The sequence below is a fragment of the Condylura cristata genome, unplaced genomic scaffold (assembly GCF_000260355.1).
Source record: "Condylura cristata isolate star-nosed mole 26May11 unplaced genomic scaffold, ConCri1.0 scaffold00017, whole genome shotgun sequence".
NCBI lineage: Eukaryota > Metazoa > Chordata > Mammalia > Eulipotyphla > Talpidae > Condylura > Condylura cristata.
The window spans coordinates 13800896-13824038 of record NW_004567118.1 but is presented as its reverse complement, the minus strand read 5'-3'; the positions used below and the strand labels follow the sequence as shown (position 1 = coordinate 13824038).

Genomic DNA, 23143 nt, shown 5'->3' with positions numbered 1-23143 from the left:
CCAGAAGTGCACAGTGAGAGGATTCACCAGAGACAGAATGGAGAGCAGAACAGGCAGACTGAATGAAATACACAGCTGAGGGGAGCAAGGGAGAGACAGGAGAGATCTGTTGTGCCACAAGTGGGTTTAGCTCCCTGGCTGGGATCTAACTTATGCAGCAGCGGCCAATGTTAGCCCCACAGTGCTGACACATAACCCTTAGTGTCACCAGGGAGGACAGTTGTTCACTCTTAAATGTTAATTTTATATAAATTTCATTTCCAAAGTAAAAAACCTGAAAGTTAGCTCTAACCATTTAACAGGTTATCAAGTAACTGGATCAGAATCTAATTCCAGCCACCATTTAACAATATCATTTTAAGCCAATTTAAAAAATAAGTCAGGTAAAAACTAAGTTAGAAATAGCAGTAAGTCTATTATTCTCAAAGGGACCATTCTGAAACATGCCATTTAATGACTTTTGCCTTTGCTCGAAATAGAAAATTACAAAGGTTAATTTACTTAGGAAAGTTATTCCCCTAAACTCACAGTGAAACTATTAAAGTAAAAGAGAAAAGCAGAAATTAAACTTCCTCTCAGATCTAGCAGCTTACTTTACACAGGAAAAATACATTGTGTCTTTGGGATTCATGCCCTTGCTTCCTGTGGCAGAGAGGCGTTAGCTTAGGATATACTATATTAAATGGTAAAAGAAAAGTATTTAAAAAGAAATCATTCATGGGTTTTGAAAAACTTCACATTAGTTATCAGTCTAGATAAAAAAATTTCCACTTATTTCTCTACTAAATTTTTTCAAAATTTTGATGGCATGTTCATTGCACTAAAAAATAAAAGGTATAGATCACAGCTCATTTTCACAATCAGTTAAAAAGGTAAAAAGTGGTCAACAATATTTTCAGATAAATATACAAACCTTACTCAACCAGAGTGGGGCTACTAGAGAGTATCATATCATTTCATATGCTGGTAACAGGAATAAAGAAAAACTGGCATAGCTTCTTTTCAAATCAGTCATGAAATAGTGTGCATACTCTTTAATTTGAGAAGAAAAAGCTACAAGTTGTCAAGTACAAACAATTTAAAAGTATGAAAAGAAACACTTTGTACACCTATTTTCTGTTTTCAACAACCAATAATAAAAAATGATAGGTGAAGACAAATAGGTAAGAAGGTAATTAGTGAAAGCACAGAAGAGCAAACTCAGTAACGCTTTATGATACCTTCTTTGGCTGTCAGTAAAGTTTAAAAGTAGCACTACCTGATTCCATCTATTGTTAAAGATGTTGCGGAAATATTGGTGGATATGACACATTTTCTAATTCCAGGTGGAGGTGGTAAAAATATTCGCCTCTGCTGATCTAAAATAGATATAAAGAAAATATTAAAAAATATTAATTTATCATGTGCATTTGTCAAATTCAATTTTTGAAGAACATAGTTCTTTTCACTATAAGCTGCATACTCTTCAAAAACATTCTTTCTTCACCTTCTACTTAAAAGATTTTAAGATCCATGGAATCACAGACTTATTGCTATGATAAGCCCTAGTAGTGTTTTAAATCTAGGTCATTAATATCTCTCCTTTGATAATATTTAAGACCTGGGGGTCTCTTCTCCAACAAAAACACATATGTACACACAATTTCAAACAATTTTAGGGTATCAGTAACTCTGAAACCTAACCACAGACTCCAGATTGAGGGGTTATATGCCCAATGACTACTACATTCATTTCCCATTACCCAACATATTCTGAAGGTTAGGCCCCAGCGGCAACACCTTGGTATATATAATACCTTGCTCCTCTGGTCATAGTCTATGGCACCAAGGATAAACACCTCCCCGAGCTGGGTCAATTTGATATTCCCATAAATTTGGAATAAAATCCAAGAGACGATAAAGTTGATTAGGCTAATAGAAAATAAACTGTAAACCGTAAGAAAATGACTAAAATACTTGGAGTGAAAGCTAGTCTAAAGAGAGAAAATAAAGACTAGGCTAGAAGAGTTAATAGGAGAACTTACTTCATAGTTCCTGACATATGCTAGGTTTTAAAAGACCTAGCTGCAACATAGGATGGATTTGGCCAGACTTGCTCTCTTGCCAGGTTAAGCACAGAGTAAAACAAGAGAATTAAGAATGTTTGTATGGATATGATTACAGTATGAGTGAGAAGAGACATGTGAAGGATGGTAAAGGACAAGTCTCTTCTATTCCAAAAACTGAATTAGAACAGTAGAGTGAGTTGGCAGAACCAGAAAGTAATCAGCAGAAAGATGTTGAAAACTGATATAAAAAATGATGGTAGAGACAATTCTAAAATGCAAGCTTTTAAATGAGTAGTGGAAGTGAATGAAGTAAAAGATCACTTAAAGAAGTCAAGGGACTTCAAACCAAGGTCTTTGGTAAATCATCTATGATCTCCAAATTACAGAAGTAATCACTCCAGAAAGTAACAAGTCAATACATTAAGATATGAAAAGTAATTAGTAGCGCTTCTATTTTCATTTTTCATAAATTCCTTTAAAACTTTTAACTTTGTATGTTATTGTACATTACATATTAGAATGGTAGTATGTGTGAATATACTTTTTAAATGCCTGGTTGCATTTGATTTTCATACAATAATCTGATTTTTTTTAGAACAGTAGCTTTTTCTACCTGAGCAATCTGTATTTGTTTTCAGCAGCCAAATAAAATCTTATAAAGATCCATGTATTCCTCCCCCGCAAAAAATCCATGTATTCCTCATATATAAAGCAGACAAAAATTTAACTGTTCTAAGGGAGAAAAGGAATGGCAGATATAAGCACAATTTCAAAATAATGGACTAGGCTAACCATCTCATTTTATAGATGAAAAAAATAAAGCCCAGAGAGGCCGAGTAGCTTGCTTAAGATTTACATAAGTGACAGGCAAATTTAAACCACGTTTAGTAATGCTGCTAATTCACAAGGAAAAGGTGCTAGAAAGCACTTTATTGAGATCCTGTAGAGAAGTTCTGATGTAAATCCAAAAATAATTCCAGAAAGGCCTATTTATTTTAGATTTGAAGAGTCTGAAGAAAAATATTAAGTGCTAAAAATTATTTTTGAGGTATTTCTTAGATAGTTATTTCTTCTAGATAGTTTAAAGGAATCATATACAACTTTGCAATTCTAACTTCATGTTTATACATTTATTATTTACTTTCTCTATTACAATGTAGCTCCATAAGAACAAGGACTTTCTTTAATTCAAGATATGTCTTTAGTACCTAGAACAATGCCTAGCCCATAGAAAGTTATTCAATAGTTGTTGACTAAATTGATAAACTGCATTATAGAAATAATCATAGTAAGATCACCCTACCTTCAAAATTCAACTTCAGTAAAGTTTTACATAACTTAGAACTGTCCTTAGAATTTTTCCAATCAAACCATCTCAAAAGTACCTTATTTGTTTTAGCCTTCAATTTCTGCAAAATTTATCTCCCATTTTGCTCACCATAGTCAATTAAAAGTACTGAAACGGCTGTTTTGACATGGCTCACATTCATTTCACATTTACATTTTCACCAACACACTATATTCTACAAGTATAAATACATGCTAATTTTGTTAATAAGGATTTGAAAAAATAATTAAACACATACCCTAGAGTAAGATCTCATTTTCCAGGAAGGAAAAGATAAATTGAGTACTTTCATTAAGACATAGAAATTGTCCTGATTACATTCTATAAAAGATTATCTTACCTATAAAAGATTCTAACATACCCTACATCACTTATCCCAGTATCTCATAAGGTACTAGAATATCTTAGTAACAGAGGGAGGAGAATAACAGCATAGAAGAAGGATGCTGCTAAGAACACCAAGAAGTAAGATCACAGAGGAAAAAACATTCAACGTTGACTCTAATGGAGCAATGCTCCTAAGACAGATGTTTATGACAAATTATATGCTAAGGTCCATTAACCTTTTTTTAATTGTTTTTTAAAATGTATTTATTTATGCATATAGAACTGGGGTACAGGCGAGAGATGCAGGGACAGTGAGAGGATTCACGAGAGACAGAATAGGGAACAGAACAGGCAAATAGACAAAGTACACTGCTGAAGGGAGCAGCGGGCAGGTCAGGAGAGGTCTGCCGTGCCATGTGGGTCACCTCCTGGACAGGAATTGAACTCACACTGAAGAAGCTGTGGCTAGCTTGCAGTGCTGAGTCACCAGGGAGGGCCTTAAAAATTTCTTGTCCCAAATTCTTTCAAAAAGACTATAAAGGAGAAATACATCACAGATAGTGACACAGATGGAAAGGAAGAGGGGAAGGAAATGGGGAATATCTTGAGGAAAAACTTGGATGACTCATCTTGACTCTTGAGAACATGCATGTATGTAAATGTAGGGTAACCTGAAGCAATAAACAAAACCTGTTTTCAAAGGGGCAGAATAAAGAACAACAAAACTGCTTAGCTCAAGCTCTACTCCATTCCTGAAGTCATTTGTTAAGTAAAAAATATCTTGAAAATTCTCACTAACACTAATGACATCAAACTCCTCACACAGAGAAAGGGTTAGAAATAATTAATACATGTGGTGAAAAAGAAACTAAGAAATATGGAAGATACAAGCCAACACAGTAAGCAGAAAAAAACATGTACTGGACATATATTTAAAAAAACAAAAAAGCCACAAGGAAATTTCCCTAAAATAAAAAATTGAATTTGCAGATCAAAAGAGAGCATTGGAAAAATTCTAAAACTAGTTTGTGGTGATGGTTGTTATGCAAGTATGTACATCTTGTCAAAACTCAGTAAACTGTATACTTAAAACAGGTACATTATAATGTAAATCATACCTCATAAAGTTAATTTTTACAAGAACACATCAAATTCAGGAAATTTTAACACACTCAACACCAAAAAATACTCTAATTAAAACACTGAACTTTGAGGATAATAATAGAAAATTTCAGACAATCAGACAGGAAAAAAAAACAAATCACTTACAAGGAAGGGGAAAAAAATCAGGCTGGCCTCAGACTTCTCCGCAGCAATATTCAATGCCAGAAGACAACTGGACAACGTCTACCAAGTTCTAAGGAAAAGAAAGTATGACCCAAGAACATAAAACCCAGCCAAGATGTAGTTCAAGTATAAAGGCAAAAGCCAGACATTCTCAAACATGGAAGAGAAAAACAGCACAAGAATCCTACTTAAAAAGTTAAAATCCAATCAATCTAATTAATTTAGGAATGAAAAAACCAAAATGTAATCGAGGGATGGAAAAAACCACATAAAAGAACTGATGAAGAACACTGAACTTATCTGAACAATGTAAAAATAACAAAAAAACCAGAAGGGAAGGACTAGAAGAGTAAAAGTACTTAATGTACTTAGATAAGATCTCTAATTAAATATATCCATAAAGATATTAACTTCAACTTCCTAATAATTTTCATCTTTTTAAACCTACAGCAATCTTTTATATAGTATTATTTCATGTGAAAAAGATTTTACTTGATCAACAATTCCTTTGGGTAAATTCAAGTAAAATTACTGTTGAAAATTTTTAAAATAAGTAATACCATAGATGTGCACATGCACCCCACCCCCCACACACCCATGCATGTGCTTACAACGAAACAATGCTTTTTCCAAATATTAATAGGTGATTATTTCTGGATGAAGATATTTGAGGTGATTTTTTTTCTTTTACCTTTGCAATTTTACACATGGTAAAAAGAGACTTTACCATTGTCCCTCAATTACTTTTTTTAAAAAAGAAAAATGGAGCAAATATACTGAGACACTGTTAATTCCCACACAGTAGGAAGTTAAAAAATTTTTTGAATTTTTAAAATTTCTACAAAGTTCAGGAAAAAAAGCATAAATAACATAATCCCATCTTTTTGTTAAAAAAAATAGTTAAATCTGTAAAGAAACAGTTCTGAACAAAGCACTTCTTTTCTTCATTCATACTGAAAACTCAAACTTAGAGCCCTATTACTGGACAAATAACCAATTACTAAATGTTGATTGACCATGTTAATGCAATCATTTAGCCTTTATCTATAAAAGAGAAGTCTGATTATGCAAATATGTGTGTGTGTGTACACTATTTTCTAGAGAAAGAAGCCATGACTTTCTCATTACCTTTTTGAAACAATCTCCAACTCCTCCAACACCACACACAAAGGCTACGGAAAGCACTGAATTAGTTAATCACCACCAGTACTAAATATTTCATGTAAATTTTTGTGGGGTTCACTTTTCCCTTAGATGCATAAGAAACATGAAAAACTGTCATACCATGAACAAGAGCTAAGTCAGAAGATGGAAAAATTTGAGAGAAACTAGAATAAAGTTCTAGACAAAGCTTTTGATGCAAGATACTAACAAACTGTCTAACACAAAGTGTAGGTCAACCTCAGTTTGACAAATATTTAATCAGGATTTCTTTGATACCCACGGTATTTGCCCTCAAGAAATTTACAATCTCACAGATAAGATGAGAAAACTGTAACACGAAGTGGAATGTGTTAAGTGCAACAGGAGTTAAAGCACAATGTGGCTCAAATGAAGAAGAGACTGAAGTCAGTTTTTAGAGAAGGACAGGTAGGTTTTTATGTAGTTGTTTGCAAAATACCAGTATTTCAGCCAGTTAGCAGGGAGTAAAAGAGAAAAGAAGGTTCAAGGAAATAAGAAAAACAGAATCACAGAAAGATGAAGGTGGAAAGGTATCAAAAAATCCCCTGTTGAGATTGAGAGGGTGTCACAAAGGGCAGGATCAGAAGAGTTCAGTGCAAAGGGCAGCATCGCATCACTGGCATTAGACGGGAAACCTTAGCACTTTACCTTTGACACATGAGCACCTTTTAATCAAACAGGAAGAATGTTTAAAGTATTCCTTTCAAACAGTCAACTACACTCATGGTTAGCCCAGAAATAAAAGCAAAAAATATCTACTGAATGATTTTTTTACTAGTCACTAACCTTACATTTGGGTCATTTTTGAACCCTCTTCCTACAAGTCGCCAAGTAGGAACCCCTTTTTTGCTTTTCATTCCCAAATGGAAGGTTCTGTTCTTAATAAATAATACGAAGTAAAGGAAATGACATAATGCTGTCACTAATAAGCACTATCTTGTATTAAGCAGCTTAAAAAGAAAGCCTCAGATCCCAAGAGCCTGAGCCTGCCACTCTTCCCCTTTTTCATCTAAGTCTTCTCCACCATTAGAAAGTACCTCATGAATCCAACTGAAAGCCTCCTTGCACTGTTACCAACTGCGGCAATATATTATTACATTCTTAATGAATTACCCTTAAGGTAGCTCACCCTTAAAGAGTCCTTGGAACTAAAAAATAAACTAAGATGAATTAACAAAACCCTTCAATAATGGTTCTATTCATACCTAGTCTCACTTCCTTACACACATATGCCAACACAGAAAATCAAAGTTGGAAGCAGGCTCACATCATACTGGAAGGAAAATAAATGCCGAGTTATTAAGTTGGCATTTAAATTCAGTTGGCAATAGGGAATGGTTGATGCTACCCAACAAAAAACTGACACAATCAGACCAGTGCTTTTTGGGAAAACTCTGCTTATAATTGCTGGTAGGATAACAGCAAATCAGAGAATATTGGATAGAGGTTGTGTAAACAATACACGGAGGCAAATTGAGTATCTGAACTCTAACAATAACATCTTTACTATCTAACAGGACAATGAGAAAAAAGAAAAGAATGGCTTAGAATATGATATACCAACCAAAAAGCTGTGTGAGGAGACCCAGGGGGTCTATAGTGCAGAAGTGAGACTAAACTATTGACAGCTCGCAGGAGTCAACCACACACAAGTGAGAGAGCCAAACTCTCTAAAACAAAATTCAAAGAAAATAGCAAACTGAAGATGAAAGCTTAGGAAAGTCATTAAGAAGAAAACAAAATCCAAGGTGAACAGCCTGAAAGTAGTCAGGAACACCAGGTATTTAAATACATCCCAGACAACAGCATTTCAAGGATACTTATGAATATCACAAAATCAAAATGTAAACTAATAATAAAAAAGCCATGCAATTTAAAAAATAAAAGGGAAACTAATAATAAAAAAGCCATGCAATTTAAAAAATAAAAGGGAAACTAGCAATCTTCAATAATATAAAAACTGAATTTCAAGAATTCAAACAAGAAGCAATAACAGATACAGAACATTATTTTCAATGTGGCAGTAGAAAAGAATGAAATTAATTTATGTAGAAATATATATATATATACACATACACACACACATAGTTAAAGGTTATAAAAAGTAAAACTAATTGGCTTTATAGTTCAATATAAGTTACAAAGTAACTTATAAAAGTCAGTGGGTCATCATTCCTAGGTATCTACCCAAAAGACACAAGAACACTGATTCAAAAATACACCTGCCCCCCCATGTTTATTGCTGCTTTATTTACAATAGGAAAGACATGGAATCAACCCAAATGTCCAAAAGTAGATGACTGGATTAAAAAGATGTGATGACATATTACTCAGCAATAAAAAAAGATACACTCCCCCTTTTGCAGCAACATGGGTGGAGCTGCAAGGGATCATGCTTAGTGAAATAAGCCAGAGAGAAAAAGAAAAAGATTCTGGATGGTTTCACTCATAGCAGGAGCATAAAGGACCGGGGGTGATTGGGGGGGAATAATAATGAACAACTATATACCAGAAATATTTTACAGGGATGGAGTGGGGAATGGGATCAAAAATGGTGGGTGTGGGGAGGAGAAGTGCACTGGACTATGGTGATGGCACACGGGTGAGTTGGTGATGGGAAGCCCACGGGGATTACAACTGAGATGGAAAAAGGCACAAAATGATGTAAAACTAAAACTATTATTAAAAAAGAAAAGTCAGTGGGTCATATCTACAGTAAACAATGAGAATCTTAACATCTAAAGATTCCCTTGAAGATGTAAAAATTAAAAATCAGATTTCAATATTGAAAACAAGGGCCCACTATCACAAAAAAAATTTTCATGGTCATGTTATTTACTAATACAATCCACTTAACAAAAAATGATACACATAAAATGTAAAAATACTTTTTTTACATTACATTAAGTGCTAGTCCCACTAAACTCCAAGTAAGAAACTAAGGTTACTTCCCCTTTAGTTTTACAAGTAAAATTCCACAATAAAACAGCCTTACAAGATAAATTTGAACCTCATTCAATCATATTTACTATGAACGAATAGCAGAACAGTAAGAGTTTGCTTTTGTTTTTTGAATTTACCAAAAAACTGTAATCTTTGGAAAGTAGATTAATGTGTGGCTATATTAAAAATATACCATAGTCTCAGATATATTTGGGATATAATTCTAGAAATATATATGTATATATATATTTCTAGGATTTCTAGAAATTCTGTAGCAGGGCAAATTAAGTTTTACTTACAGTACCACTATCAAGAAATTACAATGATATAAAAAATTGCTAACATTTTATTCTACTGGGTAAGTACATAGTCCATTCTTCTAATACTAAGGACACTGTTCAAGGCTCCTGAAAAAATGAATATGTAAAACACCAAGAAAATAAACCAGTTCTTTCAGAGGATGTTGACTCTTTTATAGTGTACCATGATCTGGGTGTTAGTTACAAAGGTGGGTTATTTGTGAAATTCACTGACCTAAACACACAATCTGGACAATTTCTATATACATGTGATTAACTAATAAAAAGTTTTTTCAAAGCCAAATATTTTATTTTAACGAGGATTACCTGTTGTCATAGATCCGTAACACGGCAGTATTAACAAACCATCTAGGGTGGTATCTTGAACATCATAATCATAGTCAACAGATTCTGCCATCTGAAAAAGTAACTCACAACTTTTTTCTATTTCAAATTGACCTAAAATGAGGGAGGAAGGAAAAAAACATCAACAACTGGACTGCAAAATTTCAGAATGAAAAAAGAAAAAGCCTTCTATTTTAAAATGAACTTTACATAATTAACATTATAGCTATTTTAAATCTGTCATTTGATCTAAAGGAATTAAAACACAAAGGTTATACCAAATCTCAATAATAAAATTCAAGATTGAAGAAACACCTGTTTCCAAGTAATTTAAATCTTTAAGGGAATAAAAATGTATACCACCTTTAGGAATTTCATTTTGCTATATGAAGATGATCCAGTAAAGTTAATCATTAACACAAGGAAGTTAGTCTGGAGAATACGGCATTTCAGTATATTCCAAAATATTCAGTATATTCCATTTAAGCATCCACAAAAAGGCAATGAGATTGTTACTATGTCTCACTTGTGACATAAAGTATAAGGCAGAGTAGGAGGTGAGCAATGAAATGACTCACTTCTGTTAGATGCTACTTGAGGATCATCTAGTTTAGAATATAACTATTTTTTTTAACTATTCTATTTTTGACCCTCAAAAAAAGGCTTATTTATGAGATGTAGATTCCACACCTTATGTACTGCTATCACACAGTATCATCCCACAACTTAAAGAAAGAAGCTTATAGAACTGTGTTTTGAAATAACAGAAATACTCATTCAGATCCAGGACTCTTTGGTAGGCTAACAGCCCTATATAAGATAAATTATTAAAAATACTAATACTTTACCTTCTATTATTATTATCTTTCTACTAATAGGTCATTTTACATATTTAGCTTTAGTAAATCATGAAGATAATCATAACGAACTCAGGTAACATGAGTAGAGTTCAGAAATCCTAACAGGTAAATCTATCCTGGTGCCAGGTACTCATCTTATAAATAATGAATATTTTAAAACCAGATACTAAATGCTCACCAGTCAGAAAAACCAAGATATCTCCAGCCATTTCATTCAAATGGATATCCATGGTCACTTTCACAATCTAAAGCAAGAAACACAAGCATAATTTTCTAGTGAAAATACAGCCCCTTCCCTTCCCTGCCAACCACTATACCCCACTCTACAGAAATCAAATTTATTTTTAAAAGTTAGTATGTAAAATGAATTATTATACTACCAAGCTAACTAGAATTACAAACATAAAAAAGATGTAAAAAGAATGTCAGTAGGGCCCTCCCTGGTGGCGCAGTGGGTTAAAGCACAGCATTAAGAAGCTAAAGTCACTTCAGCATGAGTTTGATCCCAGCCCTGGAGGTGACCCACATGGCGTAGCAGACCTCTCCTGACCCGCTTGCTGCTCCCTTCAGCAGTGTACTTCGTCAGTCGACCTGTTCTGCTCCCACTCTGTATCTGGTGATTCCTCTCACTGCCCCTGCACCTCTGGCTTCTACCCCAGTTTTGTATGCATAAATAAATATATCTTAAGAAAAAAAAAAAAAAGAATGTGAGCAATACCGCCTGAATATATGCAGTATTTTCTCTGTCTCGTGGGCCAATCAAATTGCAGAATTTTTCTCTGACTGGATAAAGTCTTCCAGGTATATCAAATATTGGACAATTTCCAAAGAAAGCAGAAAGCTTGGCTAATTCCATAGTTGCTGACATCACCACGACCTTTAAATGCTCCTTCCTGTTGGGAGATTTCTCCTGAAATAACTTCTTCAATAAACCAAATAAGATGTCCTAAAAAAAAAAAAAAGTAAATCTAGTAAGTCACAAGTGTACATAATAACCAACTTACATTAAGTATTTTCCTATCTTATGCAAACATTACAGATTAAAACATAAGTGAAAGGAAGCAATTACCTATACTGTAAAATACTCCAGAGAATTAAACGGTCTAGTTAAAAACCAATACATTAAAATATAGTGGCCATCAGGCTAAGATAAAGTGTAAAATACTCACTGTAGTTAGAGTTCTCTCATGGGCTTCATCCAAAATGATAACACTGAATTTGGTAAGATTTGGATCTCCCAGAATATGTTTCAGTAAACATCCATCAGTCATGTATTTGATTGCTGTTTCCTAATGTTTGAAGAACAAGTTTCATGAACTAAAAACAGCACAGAATTTCAACTCTGTGAGTTTTATTTTCAGCCAAAATGTACAAAACATTAAGTGATCAAACTTATCTGAAAAAATAAGAGTAGATAAAGTAGTCTAACAAGAATGGTAAATTAAGAAACCTGTGACTTATACAGAGATAGGGATAAGGAACTGATAAGGTGGATATTCTGTGATAAAGCGATAAAAATACCCAATAGGGAGCTACAAAAGGCAGTGGTCAAATAATACAATGGCTTCAAGTGAGAAAGTTGTGGAAAACAACAAAATGAGATTCATCTCTCTGTATGAGCTACTATTTTAGAGAATTCAGGAGAAAAGTTAGAGAAAAACAGTTAAGTACACCAAATTGCTCTCACCCTTGTTCTCTGTCCAGCTTACTAAAATAAGGTAGTTCACAAGCATTAAAATAAAGTGAGTGTATGGTCCAAAAACTGAGAGTTAACAGCACTGATAAGTAAAAAATAAGGAAAGAAAGAAAAACTCTCAGAAGCAACAATTAGGAAAGCAAAGACAGTATTCTGAGAATAATTCAGTGCCACAATTGATGTCCATTCCTATTAAGGGTCAAATGTTAATTAGGCATTGTTTTGTATGTCGTATAGGACTTATAGGTCCAGACAGAATACAAATTGTAAGCATTAACTACTAAAAAGAAAACAACTTCAAACTTGTTAGTGCTGGGGCCCTTCCTGGTAGTGCAAGAGGTTAAAAAGCACAGTAGTCAGTGCAACATGAGTTCGATCACCCTCAAGGGAGGTGGCAGACCTCCCGTCTCACCCACCACTCCCCTCAGCAATGTATTTCAGGACATCTGCTTATTCTGCTCCCCACTTTGTCTTTGGTGAGTCCTCTCATGATCCCCTCACTTTGGGCCTGTACCCTAGTTCTAATATGCATAAATAAATAAATCTTTTACAAAAAAAATTGCTAGTGCCATGAATAATGGGGTTGCTCAATAGCTATTTGCTTACTTTGTTAAATAAGTTGCCAGTTTCCCACTCACCTCAAAAATACAAACACACAACATGGATGAATCTTAAATCATACTAAATGAAATAAAACAGATTATAAATAAAATAAAAGGACAAAATGTTTTATGACCCCACTTATATGAGAAACTCAGAATGCGTAAATGCATAGTGACAGAAAGCAGAACAGATGTTTCATGGAACTGTAGGGAGGAAGGAAGAGATAACTGTTTAAGCAGAGTTTCTGTTTGGAATGATGAAATAGCTCTGAATGCAGTAGTGATAATTATACAAACACTGTGAATATATTTACTGCCAAAGAATTGTACACTTAAGCGTGGTTAAAATGGTATACATTATGCTGTATATATTTCACTAATTTTTTTTGAAAGAATACAATTGTTATGTATCAAGGATCAAAACAGCTAAAAAAAAAAAAAGAGCATAATTGCCGCATATGAGTTAACTGAAGAAGGGGGGAAAAAGGATAAATTCCAGCTGCTTCAGAGCTAAAGCATTAACAATGGGCACAAAAATTCTAATCTGAGGCTTTGTCTTTTTAAAATACAAAGGAAATGTTAAGTTTAAAATTTTTCAGACCTTTCTCTACTCTTTATATAAGTTCACTTGAATGAATACCAGCAAATACCTTAGAACTGCAATCATCAAAACGAACTTGGTATCCTACTTTGGAACCCAAAGTGCATTTCATTTCTTCAGCCACCCTCTGAGCAACTGATATGGCAGCTACTTTTCTTGGTTGAGTCACACCAATCATACCATGTTGAGAAAACCCTATCAAAACCAGAGATGAAACACAATAATGTTAACAACTGTTCCTTCCTATTAGACCTAAATTGTTTCTAGTAAATCAGTACAAACTGTTCAAAAGTTTCCAAGAGAAAACTCCAAATTAACAACATACTGTGTTATATTTGTACATTGAAAATTTAAGTAGTAATTAAAATACATATGAATAGTCATGCAAATGTAATATTGTAATTAGGTTGGTTTTCCCAGCTTCAATCTAAAGATTTGCTCTTAATACTATTCCAAGAATTTTTAATTCCAGTAATCCAGAAAATTTTACATAATTCCTAAAATAAGTTATCATTGCCACAAAAATAAAAATGTATTTAAATATGCCACCTTTTACAAATGCATACTGGTCCAACCACTATAGAAAACTGTACAGAGGTTCCTCAGTCTACTAAAAATGGAGCTATCCTATGACCCAGCAATTCCACTCCCAGGGATCTACCCAAAGGACACAAAAACATTCATTCAAAAGAATACAAACAACCCCTATTTTTACTGCAGCACTATTTACAACAGGTAAGACTTAGAATCAACCCAGATGCCTAAAAACAGATGACTGGACCAAAAAGATGTGGATACATACACAATAGAATACTACTCAGCAATCAACAAAGATAAACTAATGCCACTCACAGCTTGAAGGTATTATGCTGATGAATTAAGTTAGAAGGAAAAAAGAAAAATACCAGATGGTTTTACTTATAAGGAGGATTATAAGCCTGGGTATATAAGGAAAAAAAATGTAACAACAAAAATCAGCAAAGAAATAAACAGACAACTATAAATCAGAGATTCTGCAGGGGTGAGGAAAGCAATCAAAATGAGGGTGGGAAGAACACAGGAACTATGGTGATGGTGCACAGGTGGTGGAAACTCTAGAGACTACACCTGAGAAAGGAAAGCTAACATTCTAAGAAACAAAAAATAAGCAAATATATTCATTATAAATAAACGACCTTTCATGGAATCTACTGATATTTTTCACCATTTTAATAGCTCTAAAGGAAGATGAACATTACAAGAAATGGTATTTTTCATTTACTAATTACATATAAAATATTCTTATATGTGGTTTCTTAGATTTGATGTATTAAAATAACTTAATATAGTCTATGATATTTTTATTATTTTTACATGAATAACATACAACATAATTTTGCCAACAATATTATGACAGAAAGTTTACTCTACTGGAAAATTTGTAATTTTATAGCTCTCTTGGTATTTGTAGAGTCAGGGATAAATATTTACCCAATAATGCTCTGAAGAAAGAACCAAAAACTATTAATGTCTGTGACGGATAACAGTATATCCCCTATCCCTCAAAATTTTTTCAAGAACCAATGGTTAACAGTCTACAGCAAAACAATCTTACAGCAAAGAATATGCACCTAAATTTTTATTTAGATTATTGTAACTTAAAATGGAAAAACTGCCATCTCAATCTGAGTAAGACCACAGAGAAACACAGAAGAGGTAGGGAGGCTGTGCAAAGAGAAGGAATGAGATTGTAAGACAAATCGTAGTCGTTGTGCAATACAGAAGTACTATTAACTTGCAGGAGGTGAAAAAAAAAATTTAAAAACTTTAAGAAGATACTTTTTAAATATGCCCCAAATTACCTGCTTCATATAGATACTTTGGGAGTTGAGTTGTTTTACCACTTCCTGTATTTCCAGTAACAATAAGGAATGAATTGTCCCTCACAGCTTGAATAAGTTTTTTCCTTTGTTTTTGAATAGGAAACGTTGGAGTAGTTCCTCCCTCCTGTGATGTGCATCCTTTCTCTTCTGTAATAACAGAAAAACAATTTTATGATTAAAAGACCTATAAGGAACCTGTGACTCAATTTTCCAGAACTGAAAAGAGAAAAACAAAATTTTAGGGCTGGAAAGGATCTATCCACAATTTTTCATTAAATCCCCTATACTCTGTTTAGAAACCTAAACAACTTTTCAATGAAAATGAACAACTGGAGCATTTGCTAAGCACTTGACAAAGCAGGCCTAACATAAGGCAATGTATATGCAAGTATACCTACAGAGAAATACAAAACCCAAATTTACTAAACAATAGACAAAAAACTGGAACACAGTGGAAAATTCTCAGCTAAATTAAAAGACACCTGTGTTTGCTTCTGATTCACGGTTCAAGTTAGGTCCCTGTTCAAAGTGACTGATATCCCAGAAGGCCAAGTGGTGGGTAACCATGGAAACTGGCTCCCTTCATACCGTACCCAAAGGCAGGCTGCCTGCCCGACGAAGGGGGGGTTGGGGGGTGGGAATGGATGGGTAGAGAACAAAGGCTTTATGAGCCTGTTTAAGTACATTGCGCGTCTTGGTGTTGGGGTTCACTTTCTTGTCCCCCAGCAGGTTTCTCACCTAACTTGGGTCTGGGACCGCCTCCCTCTAGACCAAAGTGCTCATTGGACGTAAAGTTCGCCTCTGGCTTGGAAAGAGAAGAGAATTCTGAGCCCTCCTTCCCACTCTTCTCTGGCCGCAAAAGGCGGACTTTTATCCTCCCAAAGCTCCCCACAGGTTAACTCCCAAGGGCCTCCGTGGCGTCCGGCGGACCGCACCTCTATGAGCGATGGAAACAGCCGAGGGCCGTTCTTCCTGGAGGTCTCTTGACCGTTCTCCCTCCTCCTGCCGCCTTGGCGCCCTGCCCGCGACGGCGGGAAACCGGGACATAGACCTGGCCCGGAGCGGAGGTGAGCACGTCCACCGATCTGGGGAGATGGGAGGGGAAAGGCGAAGACGCGCCCTGATGACGTTGAGGTGTTTACTTCCGCGCGTGCGACCCAAGGAGAGGGGAGGGGGGGCTATTCGATGACGTGGCGTGCGGCGGCCAAAAAGTGCCCCTTTCTTGAACACCTGCCGGGCTTTCAGCCAAGCTCCCCCCCCCCCAGGTTTCCCAGCATGTGCCATTGGTCGCTGCCCCTTGGACGGAAAAGGGATCCCCAAGACCCCTTTGAGCCCCTCGTTTATTACCTCGTTCATACAAGAACCTCGAAATCTCTTTTCTCTGCTACTCTGGTTCACCGCAAGTTTGTTCTGCATTCACACACTTAATATGGTGTGAACATTAGCCAAGAGCTGTAACCGTCCTAAAGTGTGGCGTTTCACAACACTTACTCACATTGTCCATCCTGAAATGACCTGTTCAAGGCACATTATTTACTGAGTAGTAGAGCCCAACTTTAAGATTTGTAGTGTCCACAACTAGGTTTCCTCACCCTACTCTTTTCCTTCAGAGGACTCCACGTTTTACTTCTTTTATCTTTTCTTTCACTTCCCTCCACCCAGAACCCAGCAAAGTAATTCAAAGTGGGCCTTCATATTTGCTGAATTTGTGGGAGGAAGGGAAGAAATTTTTAATGAGGTGGATTCTTAGGAAAGCTCAAAAACTGAAAAGTTAAAGCATGTAGAAAATAAAGTGAGCAAGTTTTGCAGTAAAGGTATGGGGAGGGAGCCAAATCTTTCTGTTATAGAATCTTCCAGTTGTAAATAGAACCGATTATAATAAAATCAATTTAAGGAAATTGCTTCCTGGACTTTTCTGTAGTTCCTGCTGTTAAAATAAAGTAACACTTAACTGCCTAAGAACATGCAGTTATCACATTCACCATCCGCTAAAGGCTACTACTTTTCTATCTGACCAGACTTTGAAAGATGTCATTAGACCTCAGCATTTTTATGCTCCTTATTTTAAAAGATACTTATGCTACCTCCTTTTAAATCAGTATGTTAGATGTTTAACATCTCCTAAAGTGGAAATTTATCAGATTTTGAATGACACCAAATGAAATGCAATTTCAGTTCTAACAATTTTATATCTCTAAAACTTGGGTGCAGCAACAGGGATAGTGCTGATAATAGCAGAACATCCCAGATATCTCTCCTCCATTAAGGGAATGTCTCAACCTTCTGTTACAAAGGTATCACTGTAAAAGGGGAGAAACATTGCAAAGCATTAAACAATGCACCATTTTCTCCAGCCACACTTAAATGCTTCTGCCTTGGATTGCAAGTTCCAGTAGTTATAAAATGGGAATCTACTGGAAACTGGGGATATGTTGGAAATTTGGGATGGAGCCTATATAACACAGAAGGCTGGTGGGCATACCTCTCTTGCTTCTGTGGCCCAACTTGTACGCTAGTACTTCTGGAAAGGAGATCTGGAGGAGACATATGGAGAAAAGACATGTAGAGATATTTGAGAGAGACATATGGGTGAAAGCTGTTCATAACAGAGACAGTGACAATCAGTATCTTGATTTCTACTTTGATTTTGAGCTTTTTGTCTTTACTTCTGTCCTAAGTGGGACATACCTAATCCTTTTTTTGTAGCACCCTGCAGAATGTATGTTAGACTTGTGGCAAGCTTTTGTGTCTTAGCAGCCACACTTCAGGGCAGCCCTGCTGGAGAATTTGCTCATGAAGAGGAGTGGGTGACTTGGGAGGTTTTATTGGGAAACTATCATTAAGGATATCTTCTCTTTTCTCTCTATCCACATTAATTCTATTAAAAATCTATTAAGACCCTCCCTGGTGGCACAATGGGTTAAAGCACAGCATTGCGAAGCTAGCCACATGGCACAGCAGACCTCTCCAGTCTCAACCACTGCTCCACTCAGCAGTGTACTTCATAGATCTGCCTGTTCTGCTTCCGGCTCTGTCTCTGGTGAATCCTCTCACCAACCCTGTCCCTCTGGCCTGTACCCCAGTTCTGTATGCATAAATAAATCTTTAAATTAAAAAAATAAAAATCTATCACACTAACAGTCTTCTTATTTTGCTTTTGTGTGACTTGAGGTAACAATTTGGGGCCCCTGGGTGCCCCTTAGTTGAGTGCTAACACTTCAGATTGCATTTGAAATTAAAAATGTTACAAACCACACACTCACACAAAAACCCAAACCAAAGCCCAAAAACCAATCATTTTTAATGCAGGCAAAATATTGTAGAGTACAGGGTAAGGTATAGGTCAGTTAAGTCAGTGACATAAAGTCACTTCTTGAGAAAATGAGCAGAATCATTTTGGATCAATGTTAATTACCACTTATTTATTATTGTTATTAATTTGCTACCATTACTTAGTAGCAAAGGTTTTATGTAATTTTTTCACTTATTCCTCATAAAAACCCAGAGCAGTAGGCTGTTATTATCCCTGATTTCACATGTGAGGATCAAGACCCACATACTTGCCCAACGATTCAAAGCCACATTAAAAATCAATGTACTATAAAGGGGAAAAGGGTTACCTAAATTTTGGTACCTAATATATTTTCTGCCTATGTTTATAAGTCAACTACTATAGAACTTTATTGTTGTATAAATACTACTTAATAAAAGTATCTAGAATAAAAAATGCAAGTTAAGAATGAAGAAAAATAAAAGTGAAAAGCTCTTATGTTTCATATTGTTGATTTTTAAACTAAAAGCATATAAAATATATTAATATTAATAATTATGTGCACCTGGCTTTTCCAAATGAAAAGATAAGACAATTATTTCCTGCCCAGTGAATTTACAAGTTACAATGGCAAACATGATACTAATAACAAAAACAGAAAATACATGGTGTTTCCCAAAACATTAGATCTATTTTTTTGTTATTCTTAGATCACAAGAAAAACCTGAAAGAAATTATATCAAAGATGTGTGCGAAATATGAATTGCACCCTGCTACTATTACTTCCTAAGTAGTCTTTCAAAATGTTCTTGAATCCAAGCAATCTGTTTCTCAGCATCCAACAGGGACAGGAAGGAGGCTTACTATTAAAAATTTACAAAAATAGAATTTTTAAGTCATCTCAGTGAGAGAAGAACATGGAACACAGTTACAAGCTAAAAAAATTAATTGGAGCAGATAGAAAATTATTAAAGAAATCAATAGAGTTCAGAAACTTAAAAATTCTAGACAAATAGTGATAAAGAGAAATCTAATCCTAACAGGAAGTCACAGAAAGGAAGTGAACAATGAAGTTAAAATAATGGATTTTTTAAATTCATGATTTTGACCAAAATATGAATAGTTTTGGTAAAGTAAAAAGAAAATAAAAACCAGATTGTAAGTGGGTGTGAAGAGAGAAAGAAACTGAAAATGTACTTAATGCATTTAGAGATGTCTGGTGAGAATCAATTAAACTAAATGAAAGGAGAAGAGAAAATTCACCAGAAAAAAATGATACAATTACCACAGTGTATGTGCAATGAATTTTTACAAGGTTTCCCAATTAAATAATTGGGGCAAAATTAGAAGGTGTGTTTAGGAGTGTTGAAATAGACACTGATGAGCCTAAAAAGCAAGTTTACATGTTAAGAAAAAATGCAGGACTAGAGGAGAAAGAACATACTTTTGGTTGAGGGAAATACTGTAAATCTATATAGATAGCAGAATTATATCCGCAAATATTAATATGACTGTTCCTCTGTATTTCTCTCCCTTATTTCCATTGTTCTTGTAATCCAAAGGCCTTTCTTCTTCCCTGACTCTTCCTAAAGTATAAACAAAGATTCAAGGCTATACTAACCTAAAACAAGTCCAGAGCCCCCTGCGCATGCTTGTAGAATTAATTATCTCCTTCCTCAGGCAAGTTAAGATCAGGCCTAAAGAAAGGGCAGAGAGAAAGGGAATGTAATGAAAGAAAAATACTGATAGAAGAAATAAATAGTTCTCAAAGTGGGAAGAAAAATAGAACTTTCGTTAGAAAATCCTAATGGTTGGGCCCTCCCTGGTGGCGCAGAGGGTTGAAACACAGCACTAAGAAGCTAAAGCCACTTCAGCATGAGTTCCATCCCCGCCCGCCCCTGAGCTGACCACATGGCGGGCAGACCTCTCCTGACCCGCCCGCCCGCTGCTCCCCTCAGCAGTGTATTTCATCCATCTGCCTGTTCTGCTCCCCACTCTGTCTCTGGTGAATCTGGTGAATCTGGTGAATCCTCTTACCGCCCCTGCACCTCTGGCCTGTACCCCAGTTCTGTATGAATAATAAATAAATCTTAAAAAAAAAATCTTCATGGAAAGAATTTAAAAAGGTGAGACTTTCTCAAATGTGGGCCTTTCCTCTTAAAAATAAATGAAGAACCACCACCAACGACCGGTTCATTTATTAGCAATCCTGGATACATGTAGACCTGGAAAGAGAGGGAAGCATGAAGAAGAATCTTGCTTCCTGAATCAGGTGAACTGGACAAACAATTGGGACCTTTTCTATGAGTGAAGTAATAGTTAATATCATGTCCTGGTTACATTATTTTTTTAACATGCCCATAGGATGTTAGCAATTTGGGGAAGCAGTAAATGCCAAGAAAAATATCTGGATAGAGAAAAATCACAGAGGCCCCAATGAAGTGAACAAGATATTACTAATTATGGTTATTGAGAATTCTACAAAATTAGTGTTCTGACTCTGGTGATATCTGTAAATCTTTCACTTGCCTGCAGGTGGCAAGCTGGGATTATTTGAAAAACTTCAGTATCAACATTATTTGAAAGAAAATGAAACTATTCTAATTCTCTAGAAAAACAAATTTTACTGATATTTAACCCAAAAATCAAAAGGTGAAAAAGTAAAAATAATGTAAGTAGTCATTTAAATACTACACATATTTAGTACTACTTACTTTAAGGCACATAGATTTTATATTGTATTTTTTTATTTTCCTATTTTAATATTTAATTGTATTTATTGATTTTTTTCAGTTATAATTTTTACATTGTAGAAAAAGGAGTTTACGCATTTGTTATTACCATTAAAATTTGTGATTGGCATTGTTTGTAAGTTTTTTGGGGGGTGTTTATTGAAACAATTTTTTTTATTATAATATAATAGTTTATTTTTACATCATTTAGTACATTTTTTTTCATCTCAATTGTAATCCCCGTGGGTTTCCCATCACCAAGTCACCTGTGCCATCACCATAGTCCCGTGCACTTACCCTCCACCTCCCCTTTTTGATCCCATTCCCCTCTCCACCCCTACAAAATGTCTCTGGTATATGGCTGTTCATTATTCTTATTATTTTCTCGCCTGGTCCATTATACTCCTGCTGTGAATGAAACCATCCAGTATTTTTCTTTTTCTTTCTGGCTTATCTCACTAAGCATGCTCTTCTCCAGCTTCATCCAAGTTCCTGCAAAGACATGTGTTTATTGAGACAATTTTTACATGATAAAATTCATCCTATATTTGTCTGAGTTTCATGAATTGTGACGTGTCTATAGTGTGTAACCACCACTATAGAAAAGATATAAAAGTTCCATCTCTAATAAATTCCCATTGTGTCCAACCCCTTCCTTCACCTTTAGCCATGGAAAGCACTTGATTTGCTTTCTTTTTTCCTTTTAAAATATTTATTTATTTACACATACAAGAACAGGATACAGGCCAGTTCAGAGATGGACATTGTTCCAGGAGGCTAATAATATTTTAGTACAACTAAAGTTAAGTTGAATGTGTTTGTTATAAATTTAATGGTAAACATTGAACGAAAACAAATGTAAAATACCAGCAAGGTAAATTCTTGTTAATATTGCCACTCTGTAGGAAATATACTTGACAGGCCCTCCCTGGTGGTGCAGCGGGTTAAAGCACAGCACTAAGAAAATATACTTGACAGCCATGAATTTTTCACCAGAGAAAGTACCAAGGAAAAATGGATGTAATAAATGAAAACACTGTTTAAAGCTTATATATATAAATATAATGTGGAAAGGGTAGATTTCAAAATTGTATAAGCCAGTAACAGAACAGCAAGTTTTGTTTTCTGATACCTTTTCTACAGCATCTAAAACTTTATATACATAAACCTGAAACTCCATCTATTTACCAGAGAGAAAATTCTTTTTAATTCCATATAAATAGAAGTTAATTAATTTTAATATGTTAAAAATAGACTGCCCATTAGAGGTAAGAGAGGAAGAGGAAATCACTCAACAGAATATAGGAAAGTCTAGAAAAGGAAATGAAGTGAAAATATGGTCAGTAGAAAACACAAATAATATATAAAATTCTTCTATACAATAAAATTGGAAAAGCATACTTACAGCATGATACATCAAATAAAAATTTACTTTTTTTACTTTTTTTATTATAACAGTTTATTTTTACATCATTTTGTACATTTTTTTTCCATCTCAATTGTAATAAAAATTTATTTTTTTAAATAAAAATTTAAACAAAAAATAATATTGCAATGGGCACAAACCTATGTAGTAAAACTTAAAAATGTGGGATACATAGTAATTTCTAAACCCTATCTGTGGTAAAGGAGGGATTGAGATGGAAGGATTGATTCAGCTGTATTTGTAATCTGTTGTAACACAAGCTATGCAATGTCCATCGTCTGACAGGTTCTGGGTAGATCGGGATAAGCTCTGAA

At 34.9% G+C, this 23143-nt stretch overlaps 1 protein-coding gene across 1 annotated transcript in view; it reads right to left on the bottom strand.

Moving 5' to 3' along the window:
• The window catches only part of DHX40 (DEAH (Asp-Glu-Ala-His) box polypeptide 40), a 34540-nt gene extending 17952 nt beyond the window's left edge, over nucleotides 1-16588 (bottom strand). The window contains exons 1-8 of the mRNA XM_004684430.1: nucleotides 16336-16588; nucleotides 15380-15547; nucleotides 13588-13733; nucleotides 11809-11928; nucleotides 11358-11585; nucleotides 10818-10884; nucleotides 9762-9893; nucleotides 1259-1358 (exon numbers count right to left, since the gene is read on the bottom strand). Coding sequence (XP_004684487.1) covers nucleotides 1259-1358; nucleotides 9762-9893; nucleotides 10818-10884; nucleotides 11358-11585; nucleotides 11809-11928; nucleotides 13588-13733; nucleotides 15380-15547; nucleotides 16336-16447 — 1073 coding nt within the window. The 5' untranslated portion in view covers nucleotides 16448-16588. The remainder of the gene's footprint in view (nucleotides 1-1258; nucleotides 1359-9761; nucleotides 9894-10817; nucleotides 10885-11357; nucleotides 11586-11808; nucleotides 11929-13587; nucleotides 13734-15379; nucleotides 15548-16335) is intronic.
• Between the last annotated feature and the right edge of the window lie 6555 nt (nucleotides 16589-23143).